The 18,589-nt window shown below is 36.4% G+C and overlaps 1 protein-coding gene across 2 annotated transcripts in view; it reads right to left on the reverse strand.

Annotated features, from left to right (window-relative positions):
* LOC132113792 (LIM domain-binding protein 2-like) overlaps positions 1-18,589 on the reverse strand; it is a 60,969-nt gene that overhangs the window by 12,269 nt on the left and 30,111 nt on the right. Inside the window, exons 3-8 of one of the 2 annotated variants that reach the window (XM_059521793.1) lie at positions 17,004-17,176; positions 9,856-9,978; positions 7,865-7,948; positions 5,993-6,116; positions 4,040-4,093; positions 3,222-3,355 (exon numbers count right to left, since the gene is read on the reverse strand). In XM_059521793.1, the coding sequence (XP_059377776.1) occupies positions 3,222-3,355; positions 4,040-4,093; positions 5,993-6,116; positions 7,865-7,948; positions 9,856-9,978; positions 17,004-17,176 (692 nt within the window). Of the gene's footprint in view, positions 1-3,215; positions 3,356-4,039; positions 4,094-5,992; positions 6,117-7,864; positions 7,949-9,855; positions 9,979-17,003; positions 17,177-18,589 lie in introns of both variants that reach the window. The other variant, XM_059521792.1, reaches the window with a different exon arrangement.

The following is an 18,589-nucleotide window of genomic DNA, read 5'->3' on the forward strand; positions in this document are numbered from 1 at the left end:
GATTCTTGTGCATTTTCCCCACTGGATTTATAGCTTTGAATTAAAATGTCTAAAATACAAATAATAAAAAATGCTGAGCCTGTTGATAATGAATAATTTATGCAATTTTACTGTAATTTGGCGGAATTTAAACTGAAATGTGTATAGTGTGTGACACTTTAGTATGACATTAAAATTCATAGATTTTATTAAATAACAGACACAATGAAACTGAATGTTAGTGAGCCAAAATCAATATTACTGTATCTCAAATGCATTTTCGCACTCAATTCTTTGCCTAAATTAAATGGCAAATGTGCAATCAAGAAACTGTAACACTTTACAATTAGGTTACAATACAGTCATATAATACAGTTCAATAACTTGCATTTATTAATATTAGTTAATGATCATTTATGCATACCCTTATTTATTTGATCAAACATAAAGTAAATATATATGGCAAATCTGATTACAATTTAAATTATTGTTTTCTATTTTTATATATTTTAAAATGTAATTAATTCTTGTGATGGAAAATCTTAAAACAGCCATTACTCCAGTCTTCAGTGTCAAATGAACCTTCAGAAATCATTCTAATATGCTGATTTGCTGCTCAAGAAACATTTCTGAACCTTCAGAAATCATTCTAATATGCTGATTTGCTGCTCAAGAAACATTTCTTTTCAGTTATAAAGAGTTAGTGTTGCGTAATATTTTTGTGGAATCCATGATTGAATTATTATTCTTTTTTTGTTTCTGATAGTTTATGCTGCCGTAATAAATAAGGCTTACCAATATAACCTTAAACATAAAAGTGTTTTTGGTCCCTTATTTCCTGTTAATTCTCAGTTTATTAGTTACTGTGAAGAGTCCTTGTACCCTTCACGCTCCTGGACCTGCTCTCATTGCTTCTCGTGTCTCTTGATTCAGATCTTTTACTGTTACATTTCTGTTTATTTGAGCGTTGACTTATAAGAGCTTTAGCTGAGACCCCAGAGTCACTGTCAGTTCTTCCCACCCCTCTGCTTCTTAATTACTCTCATTCATTAAGGTGGTTTTTTTTTTTACTAAATAACAATATCCACACACTGATTTGTCAATTTGCATAGCTAATTAAGTCATTAGCTGAAATGTTACAGATTAGAAAAAAACGAATGCCGCTTGCCAACGAGCCTTGAATTTGCCATCTGTTTTTGAAAGGCAACTGTCGCCCTGCAGTCTGGGTGTTAAACTGGGGCCTGGATCACAAATGTTAACACACACACATACAGACACACTCGCGCAACCTACAGGTTTCCAGCTGGTGGTTTGATGGAGAGCTCTAATTGCTATCAAATGGAAAGGCTGTCCAGTGCTCTTGTCTAATTAGATGTAGCCTGTGGCTAAACCCACACTGAGCCGCCCACAGCAAAACAAACCGACTACCTGCCGCCCTCAATGACTGATCCCAGAGTGGCTCTGCATCCACATCGATCTGAGCTTGAGGAGCACAGAAAGCCCTCAGTTGAGCTGGACATTATTTAAGACAAGAGAACATTTCTATGTATGTGCAAATCCAGGCACGTTACACATGACCAATTTGTCATCATACTACTGAAATCATCATTAGCCCAAGAAGATGAACACAAGGGGGCACTGTTGTATTACTGTTGAATACAAGACCCCCCCCCCCACACCCAACAAACCTGGTGGTCACATGATCAGCTCATTGTGATTGGGCTCACGTAGGAGGCCGATCAGGCAGCATGCGATGACTGCACAGACAAAACCAAGTGGCCACACTACATATGTATCCAGCATGTTCCTCTACACCATGCACGGCAACATTGCTTACAATGAGGCTTGGTGCTTTCCTTTTTTTTTGAACACACACACACACACACACACACACACACACACACACACACACACACACACACACACACACACACACACACACACACACTCACACACACACACACACGGGATGTATATGATAATGAGAGCTGGCACAAAGCCAGTTGCTTACAACAACACTTTTCTCTCTGTTTGTGACAAAACATTCAAGAGAGAGAGAGAGAGAGAGAGAGAGAGAGAGAGAGAGAGAGAGAGAGAGAGAGAGAGAGAGAGAGAGAGTGGAAATTAAAATATTTAATTGTACTATATATCAATTTATATGGCCATTTACATGAATATATGCTATAATTAAATGGAGTAATATCATTTAAATAAACTCATTTCAAATAAAATACATTTCCATATCATTTCAAATAAATAAAATATATATTGGATTAAAAATTTTGCTTTAACCAACTAACTGAAATTAAATAAGTTTAGGTTTAAGTACTTTAACTGTAATAAAACTAAATTAAAACTAAATAGCAATATATATTATAGTAATAGTATAATATATACTGATATATATATATATATATACTAATATATATATATATATATATATATATATATATATATATATATATATTAGGCTGTGCTGGAAGAGCATGTAAACAGTTTGACAGACTGAGCAGGAACACGGCTGTTTCTCCACACTAATCTCCTCTATGGCATTCATGTATCCAATTGTCTCTGAACTCCAGGGGAAAAGCCACGCACTACAAATCCCATCATCCATCTGCAAACAAATTTACAGCCTCACAACCCCAATCCCCAAAAACGGCTTTAGCACTCGTGCGCTGTGTGTTTGACCCTGTAGTGTGCGAACTGGGAGAACACATTGATCGCCAGAGTAATGCCTGAAAAGGAAGCCTGGGGGATAAAGAGGCACTCTGGGATAAATGCCTCTGAATTGGGGTTAAACACTGTAAGTGGGTAATATAGGAATTGACAATGAGGGCTAAGGAGTCTCTCTCTGTGAAGGTGCTGAGAGTGTATTTACTTTGGCATTGGGATTGAATATGCTTTATAATTGTGTCATGGCTCATTTGTTTGATGCAAATAAATAACTTTCTTAAAATAAATATATTTTGTGTTGTATGGCAGAGAGAGAGTCATATAGGTTTGGAAAAACATAAGGGTGAGTAAAAATCACAGAACTTTTTTATTACTATCCCTTTGAGCACAGGTCACAGGGATACGACTGTCAAACAGCTATCACTGTGAATCAAAACTACAGCACCTCTTAATGTGTTTTAAGAGCATAATCATATCCTTAGACAGCAGTTTGAGCAAAATTGTTTTAACGTTTTGGATGGTTACAATGTATGATGTAAAGAAGAAGATCTGATGCTTACAGGTACCTGGCTGGTCAGATTGAAGTTGTTGGCAGGGCTTCGTTTCTTGCCACCAGCGCTGTTGCCAAGGCTACTGTTAGACGCATTGTTGGTGGAGTTCTTCCTCTTTCTTCTCTTGGTCGTGGTCTGTCGAGTGGGCTCTGCTCTCCACAAAACACACAAGCAGGCAGACACACACACACACACACACACACACACAAATAGACAGATCAAATGTATTAAGAAAACAAAAATAGCACACATCCACACTCACAAACATGCCACAATCCAAGCACACAGAGGGAGAAAAAATACTATTCCAACATAAACAAACACATATGGGTGATTACACAGGGAAAGATAAAGACCTGCATCATGCTTTTTCTATTTTGAGAGAGAATCAAACAGCATTCAAACATCTCCCAAGACATGCACTAGTAAGAGAAAACCTATGCTTTTATTTGTATAAATGCTCAACAGTGCCCACTGCAGTCAGCCATGCATGCATAGTTATATCATCAATGTCTAAATGCTGTTTAGTTTCAATAAATAGCACTAACACTATCATTAATGTGTTTTCTAATTCATTTTTTGACGATAACTCATTAAAAAAACATGGAGAAACTAAACAGTTTGGTTTAGGTTTTAGCAAATCATTTTTTTAAATCAAACAAATTGCTGATTTAGAGTGACTACTGAAATATCCACCTTTAATATCTCTCTTTTGATTCTGAATGCTGAGCATTTATAATTCACACAGACAGAAAATGTATTTCATGGGTTTCAATATAGACAAATAATTTAGCTTCCCTTTTAGATGACAATTCAGAAGATGAGACAAGTACCTTTTTTGTGATTTGAGGGGAACATTTCCGTTTTGAAGTTCTGTGGATGTCCAGCTGAAATCATATTCAAAGCAAGATTTATTTCCCAGATAATACTTAAGACGAATGAAGTTGTTATGCATATCTAAGACCAGAAGACATATGCAAATGTAAACTGCAAGACTGCAGTTTTTTCAATTTCATTGCAAATTCAGAGGGTCTCATTCGCTAGTCATACAAACACACATATATCTGCACAATCCCTGTGTGTGAACATGCAGAAATATCTATCATGAATTAGTTCATTTTTGCTTCATACACTACTGCTCAAACAATAAACATGACTAATGAAAGGTGATGAAAGGTGATCATTATTAAAGGTGTTTATTGCTTTTTTAACTGCTTTTAGGGAATATTACAGTATATTATATACAAGTATGATTGAATGAGACCCAGTATGCCTAAATTTTCAAATTGACTGAAAAATAATAGTTAGTTAATGTTGTAAAGACTGTATAGCCATAACGTTTTATTATAATGATTTTATTTCGGTGTGACAATCAAAACCTATAATCAAAATATACACATTGCTAATCATTACTGTAAATTGTAATGCACTTACGCCTGTAAAATGAAATACATTTGAGAGGTTCTTACTAACCACACCCAGGGAGATGCTTCCACATTGTTTGTACATGATAGATTTAACCTAAAGTCATATACAGTAATAAAGAGACTGTACAAGGACATCTGTTTTGATTTTCTGGAGAAGAACTTTTATTTTTGTATGTTTATCAGTGTGAGTACTAAAACGCTCTTGGTTCCACTCCTACACACGAAACTAGAGGCAAAAAAACTTATCAGCATATAAAGGCAACCTTCTTTCCTTCCTGTTCCTGAACACAAATGCTCTCTAGATTTCAAAAGAATGGGAGGAAAGAGGGAAGCGAAGCTAATAAGGAAACAACCATTACAGAAGATCCACTTTGATACGGACTGTGAGAAGGCCAGTGCTGACGAGTGGAGGGTTTCACCCACAGGGAGCAGATGGAGGATGTGTTTCAGTCTCATACATATGTCAAGTTGTTACTGTTTAAATCATATTGTATATGTAAACCCATCATTTGATCCAAAGTAGGGTGGCCATATGCCCCGTTCCTATGGGACACATCCCAGCCAGGATTTTTATATTGCCTGAAATATCCAGGTTTTGGCTGTTTGCACTGTGCAGGTCGATCGTTGTGTGACATTTATGAAAGCTATAGAGAGCTGAGAAGACTGCTCCTTATGCTTTTCAAAATACTTTGGTGTCTTTTTTGATTGGTGCACAGCGACGCTTCAAGTCAAATGAACGAAAAAACACGTGCATTTATTTGTATTGCTTTGATCGTTGCCTGTAGATCTCACCTTCTCATGCGCAGCCCCACGATTGGTCGATTATGTACAATACCTGCATGTTATTGGTCAAACTGTTTTGGACGTTTTAAGCAATATTAAAATCCTGGCCAGGACGTGTTCTGTATGAACGGCGCTTATGGTCACCCTATCTAAAGACAAGTTTAAATCATTAATGTTGATTGATTTGACCCCGAGGACATCAAAAGCTGGAGATATCCACTGTCTAATTCCTATTGACGTAATCTACCAAATGTATTGTATTTAAGAGATTTTAGAAAGGATATGTAAAAAAAGAGAACAGCTTTTCTAAAAATTCACAAACTGACCTGTAACCGACCTGTTTCAACTAGGACAACTCACTCAACTTTAGGCCACCTAATAGAGTAAAACCACAGAATTCACACTTGTTTTCCCTGACAGGTCCCACCAAAGAGCTGAATTAGAGCATATTTCCCCAAAAACCATGACGTCAAACACACACATCTTTAAAGATCTGATTGCTGGCGTTAAAAATTGAGCACAAATTGCTGGCGTTAGGAGCATCTCATAATACAGAGGACAGTGATTTGCTGTTACCTGGAGGGGCCACCATTCTTTGCCACTTCTGGAACAGACAAGTCTTTAGACAGTCTCTCGGGCTGAGGTTGTAGGTCTTGTGTCGGGACATTAGCTCTTGCATCGGCTCCAGAATGACACACAACTAAAAGAAACAATTTACTGTCAGTTTTACCATTTTAAACATTTAACAATAAAATGCTAAATCACAGCGGGTGGCTGAATTTCACACAGATACACATACACACAAATCATTTCCCATTGACAGGGTCGTATCCCAATGCTGCTGTATTCTCTAACTTCCACAGGTCAAGGGAAACAATTTCTGGATCAGGTCCCACAGAGCAGTGCTATTTCTAGTCTGAATGTGAGGAAACCTACAAGCTTCCTTGTCCATCTCTCCAAACAGTGGTCTTGTTGCCTCAAAGAACAGGAAACACTTTGTGTGGATTTACTGATAAACGCAATGCGACTAATGCAGATTTTTTTTTTTATTATTATGAGGTTTCTTTAGAGGTATTTTTAAAGCACACCAAAGTAAAGACTGAGAGTAATTACACCAGTGAGAGGAAAAATGATCCTGTTTACAGGAATTACAGTGTGCTGCTAAAATCCCTGAGGTTGACCCCTCAATTGAGTCAGTCAAAAAATTATGAATCATTAGCTTTTTCAGAGCCCACTAAGTGTATGGTTTACATTTCTTTTTAAGAAATAAAAATTGATGACAAAAAACCTGACTGTGTATATACTATAAACACCATGGCTGATCATGTGCAGTGAAATATGTTAATTAATTGCCACATTGTGCTGCTGAAAATATATAATGTTGCTGAAATATATAATGTACAAAAACCCTCTGTCCAGTCCAACAGTATTAAAACAGGTGCAGATTTGGATGAGGGCACACAGACTTGCTGTTACAAGAGCGCCGTATAATCCAAATTTAATTCACAATTCGGCTTAGGCTGCGCCACTGCATTTTAACTCTCCATTTATAAGCAAAACTGTGCGTTTAATGCGTGGAACAACAATGAAGAAAGACACACTCAGTGAGAGAAAAACGGTTCTTCTGAAAACCTTGAAAGAGACCTTTTTTTCTTGATTTTCCAAGCAGCTCGCTATAAACAAGTTTGTGTTTTGCTGAGCTCGAGCTCAGCGCAGAGAGAGACCCACAATGCCGCACCTCAACCGGGAACGCTCATTAATGTTATGCTAATTTTCTCGATCCAATTCATTTTCTCTCCCTCTCTTGTTCTCAGATTTGCAAAACGGAGCTGTCACTCGTACTGAAATGATGATAATAAACGAAGCCGCCATGAAGCTGGCTAATAAATTCTGAGCAGTTTAAACACACACACTTTTAGACACTTTTTAGTCGCATATAAATGTACAAAATGTACAAATACATACAAAGTAAAAAAAAATTCTATATAAATTTTTTAATATATGCACAGTCTAAGAATTAACAGTAACATACAAAAAGTAAGTTGCTATGTTTTTGTTTGAACATGGTATCAGGATAATATCATGGTTTTTAGATATATATACCCTTGTATAGAGCATTGGATCTCACTTTCTGACTGCACTCCCCAATTGTCTAACACAATATTCGAAGTTCCTCCCAATATTATATATAAAATGCTTTCATTTTGAAGCGAGAAAAAAATTAAATATGATTTTAGTTACATATTGTTTTCAGCACTTAAAATATCAATAATAATTTTTTTATATAAAAGTCATCCTGCAGCATCCTGGTTGAAACCTGCTGATATTTAGGATACCAAAATACCATGGTACTGTATTTTCATCTGATACCAACAACACACCATGGTATTTCCACATTACTTTTTTGTAAGAGAAATTGAACAAATGAACTATTTTTGTTCTGCCTACCCTGAGGTAGTTAAGGGTGAAGTTGGTCAGTCCCATGCGGGTGATGTTTTTTGAGAGCTGCTCCAGGACTTGAGGGTCTTGTGCCTGCAGGTGAACAAAAAGGAACCTTATAACCTTATACAACCCCCCCAAAACCAAAGCACGTTACTGACCAATAGCAACACATACAGTATGATGCTTGTTCTTCATGCTTGTTTTGTAAAACCCTGGATGTGACAAGAGTGATTCAATTGGCGAAGTCAGGGATTTTATTTGATTTTTTATAATATCTGAGGGGGTTCTCAATGTCTATGGTAGTTGTGGCACTGGATGAGATGCTGTTTGTGTGCTGGAGAGAATCCAGTGATGCAGTTTATCTGAATCACTATGATTACACTGAATACATTTCTGATTCAGATTTGGGACATTGAATCAGGGGTGTGCTACAGCTGCTAATTAATATTGATTGACTAAATGACTATTGACTAAAATGTTTATAGTGCTTTTCTTTATGAATTACAAATTAAAGCTGTTTGTGAACTTACTAGGAAATCATTGCCCAGACTCATTAGGTAAATTGTGTTACACAGTTTGAGTTTCCTCACATAGCAATGACATCGACCAATCATAGAGCTCCTGTCATTTGATTGGTCAAGGCAGCCTAAAATAGCAAGGTATAGAGCATGTGAAGCGCGGATCCTCACTTTGCTCATATTCTCATTAGCCTTGATCAGATGAGTTTGACTCAATTTCTGTGCAACTTTACCCTTGTGTAAGAGAATGAAACGATCAAACACGCTGCAGTAACTTTTCCACTATCCCTGTCAAAAATCTTTCAAAGCCCTTTTTCCCTCGTTCACTCTCTCTCCCTCTCCACTAAAACACAGGACCCCAAAGGGCCCAATTTAAGGGCATGCAAATATCTCAAGATGCTGAAAACAAACTTTCTAAAACTACTCTTTTTCTGAATTTACAAGGAGAAAGAAAATTGAATGTGGTTTAAACCTCTATATATTGGGCTTAAAAAACAATTAGTCATTAAACGTTGAATTTTATGAGAAGAAAATTTGAAAATTGCTTTATTTCCTTCATCACATGTCAGCTGTATTCATTAATCACTATAAGTTACTCATTTGACATTTTGATTGTACATTTTTATTTTTAATCAAAGACAGCTTATATAAGACATGTCTATGAATAAACTGGTTGTAAAAATAATTTCTTCACTTATGCCATATGTAAAAAAATAAATAAAGTATAGCAAGTAAGAATAATTATTTTATAATGATATACTGATATTATAATGACATACTGGCTAAACTGGATGCCCCGCTCTATTTCTGACCTACTTCAGTAAAAAAGTACAAATGGATTCTAAACTTTTGCTTTGACACATACAGCGACTATGATAGTGTCTGCTGTCTGGATGATATCCAAAATATACAATTATTCAGAATAAGTTGGACATTAGTGCAAAAACACTTACTACCATAAAAAAGTTTAAGGTCAGTAAGACTTGTTTTCTACAAAAATGTTATGCAGCACAACTGTTTTCAACATTGATAATAATAAGAAATGTTAACTGAGCAGAAAATCAGTATATTAGGATGATTTATAAAGGATCATGTGACACTGAACTGGAGTAATGGTTGATAAAAATTCAGCTTTGCTATCGCAGAAATATAATTCGGGATATTTTAAAGTAGAAAACAATTATTTTAATAACTGTTATATATTTCATATTATTACTCTTTTTACAGTACTTTTAATAAAAATAACACAGCCTCACTGAGCATAACAGATTTCTTTTGAAAACATTAAAATGTCTTACCATTCCCCAAATTCTTTAAGGCTTTCTCACTTTTTTAAACATAAGCTCATTATGTGAGAAATTTAAAACAGTAAAACTAAGTATTATAAAATGAATAGTCTTGTAAAGGAACTGCACACACACCTGCAACCAAACCATGTGATATCAGAGCCCAAGGATGGAGTGATGATATCAAACTCACATGCATGGCGAGAATGCTCCGTGGGATAAGTTCCCGATACTGTCTGATGTTGAAGTACCATGTCTTGATTCTCATCAGATCATCGAAGGCGAACTCCAGAATCAACCGGCCTTCTGTACACACCTGAGAATGCAAACATTTAGAAACCTATAATGTATTTAAAGACTACGGACATTAAAGACTATGTCTCTTTCTCATCAAGAAGAAACAAGTTTAGTCAAAAAAAAGAAAACTCAGAGACTGATAGAATGCATCACTTTAACGCAGGTGATATTTTTCAGATATTATGAGTAGTTGGGCTTTTCAAACCAGATGATTGAGTTTAAAGCCATTGCCTAATAAAAGATGTTTATGTTGTATACCTGAACTGAAGGCCAAAATCTTGAGACAAGCTTACATAAACACAAAACAACAAAATGCTGAATACATGCTGAGGTCATTAACCATTAGTAATTACAGAAAAAAAGGATGAGAAAAACATTTTGCTGAATTTAGTGCTGCACTACTCGTAGCCCCCAATGTTCTGTTGCTGGGGCAACCAGAGGATGAGGAGGAGGAGGTGGGAGGGAGGGAGAATAAGGGGGGGAGGGGGGGCATCAGCTGATTAGTTGGCATGGCAACGGCAAAGATGTAATCCCGCCAGAGCCACTCTAATCAATGCCCTCAGCACAGATGGTCTGTGGAGGATCAACAAGAAAAGAGGCTGGCGGGACTGCACAGCGCCATCACATGACCACACTTTCACATTCTCTCGCTCACTCTCCCCAATTTTTTTCATCTTCTGTATGCTTCTGCTGCTCTCCGAATCTGTTTTTGTTTGTCTCATTCTTTCTCCATCTCTCCTTCTTTTTGTCTGTCTTTCCATCTTTTGTTCAGCACTATCTCTCAACATTGTAGCATGCTGAGAAAAAAGCTAAGTGAAAATGAAAGCATCTGTATTTCCCTTAACCCCTGTACTATGCTGCAGTGTCCAATAGTGGATATACTATTCTGTTGTTGTTTTTCTGCCATGACCATATCATTTCCACCTCATCTGAAATCATCACTTACTTTCTGAAGGAAATTAGGGGAAGTTGTGGCCTAATGGTTAGAGAGTTTGACTCCTAACCGTAAAGTTGTGGGTTAGAGTCTTGGGCCGACAATACCACGACTGAGGTGCCCTTGAGCAAGGCATCGAACACCCAACTGCTCCCCCGCAGCATAAATGGCTGCCCACTGCTCTGGGTGTGTGTTCACTGCTGTGTGTGTGTGTGTGTTCACTGCTGTGTGTGTGTGCACTTTGGATGGGTTAAATGCAGAGCACGAATTCTGAGTATGGGTCACCATACTTGGCTGTATGTCACTTCAATTATATTTTGCAGTCTCCTTAGTCTTGATATGGTTAATTTAATAGCATTTTATGTATGTATTTTATGTAAAATCATTTTCTATTTTTAACTGTCTTAATTTCATTTTAAGTTAATTTGTAAATTATTTTCAAAAATTTTTAATTACTTGTTTATTTTTGTGATTATTATAATATATTTATTTCATGATTATTTTACTTTCTTTTATGTAAAGCACTTTGAATTACCACTGTGTAAGAAATGTGCTATATAAATAAACTTTCTCTCAAAAATACACACAATTACATGTTATTTTCACATATATAAATCTTGATTGCAAATAACATGCCTTTGGAAAAAATATTAACATGTTAGTTTAAAAGTACACTAACTTTTGAACAAATTTTGTTATTCAATTTTATTAAATTGTTGACAGTTGAAATTTGTGTAAAATCTGATATAATTTTCACATAATAAATACTGAAAAGGTGTGTTTATTTACAGTTTTTCTTGATTGCTTAAACACATTTCTTGAAACTATGGCTCATATTCTCAAAACAGTAAACACGAATCCATAACTCAATTCACCAAATGTCCTATATTCAGTTCAAAATGAAGCTCTCCACTCAAAAAAACTCAATCTTGCTGAAAAACCAAACTTTTCTCTCAGATAAGAAACACAAACAGTCAAAAACACACACACACACGTCACAGTTTTACACATTGATGAGATAAATTCAAAACAATACTACAAAATAAGTGTGGTACTCCCCAAATGTTTTATTCCTTAATTTAATGTACTGTGGAGTAAAGTACAATACAGCAAACAACAAAAATACTTATTCTGCCCCAGTATCCCGTTTTTGGTCTGGAACAGGCCAAAGAATCTCTTCAACATCATAATGGCCTTGGACAGGCAGTGGGGGTAAAATCCTCTCGCATGCCTGATGTCCTTGTGTCATTGTTCACAAACAAAGGAGTCAAAATGCTTAGTCATGTTGTCAGTATAACACTGCAATCTGTTAGTATTACCTGATGTAAACTGTGACAACAATTTGGATAACAGTTACTGTATTGAAATGCAGAAAGCTGCACTTCTTATGTATGCCATATATCCATTTCAAAAGTACTGATGTACACATTATTGTATGTGGGATATTGATTGAAAAAGACTGGATATAATTCACAGTTACACTTTTACTGGTGGTCTGACCACCCCCACCCCCCACCCCTACAAAAACACACACTTTACAATGTCTTTTAGTGAAATAGAAAAGAAAAAGAAATATGCGCACAAAGGTAAAAATAAAAATTAGAAAGTCCTCTGTCAGAATTAGTAACTCTTGTGTTGTCCTCTGGCTATATATGCTTTCCAATTGAAGGTTCATGAGATGTACCTTTGAGCTATTTCAGAGAACTATATAATACATTTTGAGCAACATGACAGTAGCAACTGATAATGTAGGAAATCACAGACAAATGTACATAATCAGTAGTATAAATACAGTTTTTATCGATTGCTTAAACTTTTTGGCTTTTAAGCTAAAATTTCAAGGCCATAACGCCATTTTTTAGCACACCCATTTCACTGAACTATAAACACTATTCCCCTGCTTTACCACACGAGTTAGATTTAGTGAACTCTTCTACACGCAAATCCCTACATTTCTCAGAACTTGCACCATGTGGTCATTTAGAAAGCACTAGCATTCAATATTGTTCACTCAAGTCAGCATAGCTTGAGCTCAATTAGCACACAGATACCCACGTGGAAACACTAAAGGCCCGTTCACACCAAGCACGATAACTATAAAGATAACGATAAAGTTCGTCGGCAGCCATATCACCCTGGAGCCCAAGACCGGTTTCCCACTGAAGCTAAGCAGGGCTGAGCCTGGTCAGTACCTGGATGGGAGACCTCCTGAGAAAACTAGGTTGCTGCTGGAAGAGGTGCTAGTGAGGCCAGCAGGGGGTGCTCACCCTGTGGTCTGTGTGGGTCCTAGCGCCCCAGTGTAGTGATGGGAACACTATACTGTCAACAAGCACCGTCCTTTGGATGAGACGTTAAACCGAGGTCCTGACTCTGTGTGGTCAGTAAAAATCCCAGGATGTCTTTCGAAAAGAGTAGAGGTGTGACCTCGGCATCCTGGCTAAATTCGCCCATTGGCCTTGGACCATCATGGCCTCCTAACAATCCCCATATCCACTGATTGGCTTCATCACTCTGTCTCCTCTCCACCAGTGTGCTGGTGTGTGGTGGGGGTTCTGGCGCACTATGGCTGCCGTCGCATCATCCAGGTGGATGCTGCACACTGGTGGTGGATGAGGAGATACCCCTGACAATGTAAGCGCTTTGAGTGCCTAGAAAAGCGCTATATAAATGTAATGAATTATTATTATTATTTATTATAAAGATATAGTTCTAAAAATCTTTCTCAATATTAAAGAATAGCGGAGTCCACACCACAACTATAACGATAAAGGCACAGAGAAACGATATCGTTGGAAATCACTTTCAGAACGATTTTTTTTTCTGATGAACGATAAAAACATTGCCAACCAATCAGAATCAATCCTGCTGTAATAATCTTGAGAATTTACAGCAGCAGACGTGCGTCCGCTTAGAATACACAGACAATATAGTTCGCTGGTGTGGAGGCTAATATTGTTATCTATATAGTTATCGTTCTTGGTGTGAACGGGCCTTAAGAGTCAAACTGTATCACACACCAGTCAGAACCTTCAATAGATAAGATAAAAGTGCCCCAGTCAGTTAATTCAGTTTTGGAACAATGGATCCAGAGAGACATTAGTGAAAAGGTCGAGGACACCAGAGAAGAGGAAGAGGATAAGCAAGAACGGTAAGGAGTGGAGGAAGAGGTGAAGGAAGAGAAAGAGGAGGAGGAACGAGGAGGAGGATGATGGGCAAGTAGACAAGAAGTCTCAGATGAAATTTGTGCCATTAGTTGACCATGTCCTTGTCCATGGTATGACTATGAGGGAGGCTTGGCAATGAGTCCAGCCAAACTTAAGTTGCTTCACCGTGGAGAGAGTTTCTGTCTGCTTCCATTTTGTAAAAAGGATGTGTTCCAGTTCCAGGAATCAGTACTTTTATTTTTGTAGGACACCGAGATGATGGAATGGAAGAAGGCTGACTAGATATTACAGTTGATGTGTGACAGGGGTGGATCAGTCATGCGAGAGGATTTTACCCCCGCTGCCTGGCTAGGGCCAGTATAGCCTGTGATGTTGACCAGATTCTCTGGTCTGTCCCAGACCAAAGGTGTGATGCTAGGGCAGAATTTCTTGTTGTTGTTGTTTGGTGTATTGTACTTGTACTGTATTGTACTGTACATTACGTAATGAATAGAAAATGTGCAAATGTATACATGTGTTCATCATGGGAGAACCACAAGGAACACAAATTATTACTGGTTTTTGTTTTTGTTTTTTGTAGTATTGTTTTGAATTTATCTCACTAGTGTGCAAGACTATGTTGCAGTGTGTGTGTTTTTGTGGGCTTGTGTATGATGTCTGAGGGCAAAGTTTGGTTTTTCAGCAAAAGTGAATGGTTTTGAGTGTAGAGCTTAATTTTGACCTGAACATAGGTTGTTTGAGGAATTGGGTGAGAAGTTATGGATTTGTGTTTACTGTTTTGAGAATATGAGGCATAGTTTCAAGAAATGTGTTTAAGCAATCGAAAAAAACTGTAAGCAATCGCAACTTGTTCAGAAGATCAAAACTTTTTTATGATGTGCACAAGTGACTAAATAAAGTGGAGGTTGAAAAAGTAGCTTTGAGAATTTAATTTCTGATTTGAGAAATGCATCAAAGCCACTGAGAAAAACTATAAACTGACTTTGGCACTTTATCCGTCGAAGCTTCTGATTGGTTTGTGATAAGTTTTGACTCCTAGTGTTTCCACTTGGGTAATTGTGTGCTAACTGAGATCAAACTGTGCAGACTTGAGTGAACAATATTGAATGCTATGGGATTTGTGGGTAGAGTTTTGCAGTGACAGTTAATCAAATTTGAATCTTGTGTTAAATCAGGGGAATAGTCTTTATACTGTAGTTCAGCAAAATGCATTTTGAAAAATGGTGTTATGGTTTTGAAATTTTAGTTCAAAAGCCTGGTTATAGTGTTTTAGCAATTGAGAAAAACTGTAACATTTTATTTAGGTTCTCAGTTTTAAACATTTTATAATTTTGTTATTTCATGGATTGTGATTGTTAGTCTGGCTTTGGGATGGGGTAAAACTAAATATACAGATAAAAGTCATTTGAAAAGTGCCCAAAAATAATTAAATAATGCATGGTAAAATAAAAGAATAAAATTAAAAACACAAAATGCATACAACAACAACAAAACAAAATAACATTAACAGTTCACAAGAAAATTTGTACCTTCATATAAAAAATGAAAAAGGGGAAATACGTTGGTTTTGATTAAACCAATCAAACAAGCAACACTTGGGACATAAAAGTGCCTGTAGATGAAAATAACTAAATATATGAATGAAATTTTCTCCAGTTGTGTACAAATATGCAGATGACTGCAAAATATCTGCTATTATGTTTTTGACAATTTCTCTGAATACAGCACTTGATTAATAAAGTACAGCTGTGATTTGGTAATCAGTTGCTCAAAGACTAGTGGGTCTCAGTTCCTCTGTAAAGATAAGTACACAGGCTCTTGTATGGATTAGAGTGGATTAGTCCATCTCAGTGTGTGAAAATAATCCAAAGTGCTTGATGGACAAGGTGGAAACATAACTGCTGATATGTGGTTTAACCCTCTGATCCATGATGTCCACTACAGCTGACAAGTCTTTAAAAGCTATTTGTAACCAGCGAGGGTGTGACGTTACATCCAAACCACCATGGGCCAATTGCCTTTGAACCTTTCTCATAATTCTACAATATGACTGTCCTCTTTATATGTCATTGTATTTTTTTATTATTACTATTTATGACAGCAAGAATTCAATCTGCAAAAGTGGTGAAGCATCAAGTAGCTCTATCTTATATTCCAGAAGATCTAGACCGCCTCTCCTGAGGCATAAACCCTCACACTAATAGAAATAAAACAGTAATAATGTCAAATGGAAGTGACCTTTATAGATCAATTTGCAAACTGCATATATAATAATAAAACAGATACACATAGAAAATGACCATGGCTTGTAATTTTGTCTCCACCTTTCAAATGCAGTGAAATGTTTGTGTTATGCTTGGATTGGTGTCCTTGTTTAGTGCATTCTGACTGTAATGCTGAAATAAAATCTCACCGACATGCTTCTATTATTATAATTTTTTTTTACTATGACAAAGAAACTAATCAAAAACTAAAGTATATGACAACACACAGAGTAATAGATTCATAAAGAGCTTTCTCAGCTGAGTCCAAAGCTGCCTGAAATATGTCACAAGGATTCCTAACGACCTCCATCAGTAAACACACAGAATAATGGCTGTGATTAAAGTAATACATTATCAAGCCTGCCATGTTTGTGTGTTCTATTAGACAGTTTATGAGGTTTATCAAAGGGAATGTGAGAACGGAATGAAACAGATAACTGTGTCATTTCTCCAGCTCTTTGAGGTTATGATAATGAGCAAAAAAAAGCACAAGGAGAACAAAGACTGCATGTTTTGTTGACAAACAGAGAAACTAAGTGTATCAGCACCTTATCATCTATTAATTCATTCAAAACATTGTGCCTGTTTAGAACATGGTGTCACACACACACACACACACACACACACACACACACACACACACACACACACACACACACACACACACACACTCCCTCTTTACCTTAGTAAACATGGGCTTGCCATGTTGTGTGACCATGGTGCACTGATCGCAGTCTACAGTGATGCAGGAGTTGTGGAAGGACTCTTTGGAGTGTTTCAGGATGTAGTAGAGGTCTGACACGCCACCCTCAAATACCGTACTGAAGTAACGAGGGATGAGCGTCCTGCCAATTGCTGAGGAGGAAAATAAGATGTTATTTACATTGCACTGCATTTTGTTGAATGTATTCCTAAAATGACTTGGAATGTTTCCACATCTCTTAAATTCTCACTGTTTGTTACGCTACATTATTAACAAATAAGACTGGTGTCCTACATCCAAGCAAGTTCTTGCACCTTCTGAGATACAGTCATGTATGAATTAAAAATTTACAAAAGCTGTTCCTGCATTCCCTTAAATAGTGTCACAATGCATCAGCACTGACATAGTAAGACTGGGAATTTGTAATATTGTTATATATTAGCCTGATATGAAATATGATAATTTGTTTTTGCAAACTGTGTTTACAGTAACCTGCCTGAGGTCTTACAAAAAGTTGAGTTGGAATACTTATTCTTCCCTGCAGCTGGAGATAATTATGCAACTTTTTTTCAGTTGTTGTTTAACAATGAACAAAGACAGAGCCCCTGTCTGGATGTGTAGCCTCAGGTTTATCTGCACTGTTTGATTTTTTTTGTTTTCTCATATAGTTGCTTCAATACAAAAAACTATAGAACCCATTAAATACATACTGCAACAAATAATTTTCTTAATCAGTGTTTGTGTCAAGGGGTCTTATAAAAATGCAAATAATAATAAAAAAGATAGTGTAAAATAGCGATTTATATCTTGAATATATCTTAATGTAAATTTTTTAAACAAGCATAAAACATGAACATAGATCTCACTAAATCCAGATCGAGAGAAAAAAAAAAAAAGAGTAAAAATTAATTATTACCATTCAAAAGTTATTTTTGTTATTTATTTTTTTATGTTTTTGAAGTCTCATCAAATCTGAAATTTAATAAAAATACAGTAAAAACAGTAATATTATGAAATATCATTACATATATTTTAACATGTAATTTATTCCTGTGCTTCAAAGCTGAATTTTCAGCAGCCATTACTCTAGTCTTCAGTTTCACATGATCAGAAATTATTTTAATATGCTAATTTTCTCTTGAAAACATATGCTGCTTAATATTTTTGTGGAAACTGTAATACAATGTAAAAGCCTTATTTCTGATCATTATAATGCATCATTCTGATTTAAAAGTATTAATTTCTCTTTCACTGTAAAATAAAAACTTGCTGACCCCCAGCTTTTGAACAGAAGTATATATATTATAAAAATGTATTATCTGGGCCAGCCATTGAAAAGCTTTACAAAATATTTAAATCTGCATCTAGCTGGACATCTTTGGCCAAGAAAGTAGCAGACACGCCCACTGAAACAACTTTTTGCTTTTTGCGAGTGGCTTTGCAGTGTTAACTTATTTTAATATTGAAACTGAACGGACGAGCAGCCTTATCCAGCTTAGCGTCTGATTTCAGGCAGAAATAATCCATCTTACAGTCAAACTCCCCTTTGAGAGAAATTATGTTAG

Source organism: Carassius carassius, chromosome 33 (assembly GCF_963082965.1).
Source record: "Carassius carassius chromosome 33, fCarCar2.1, whole genome shotgun sequence".
NCBI classification, from domain to species: domain Eukaryota; kingdom Metazoa; phylum Chordata; class Actinopteri; order Cypriniformes; family Cyprinidae; genus Carassius; species Carassius carassius.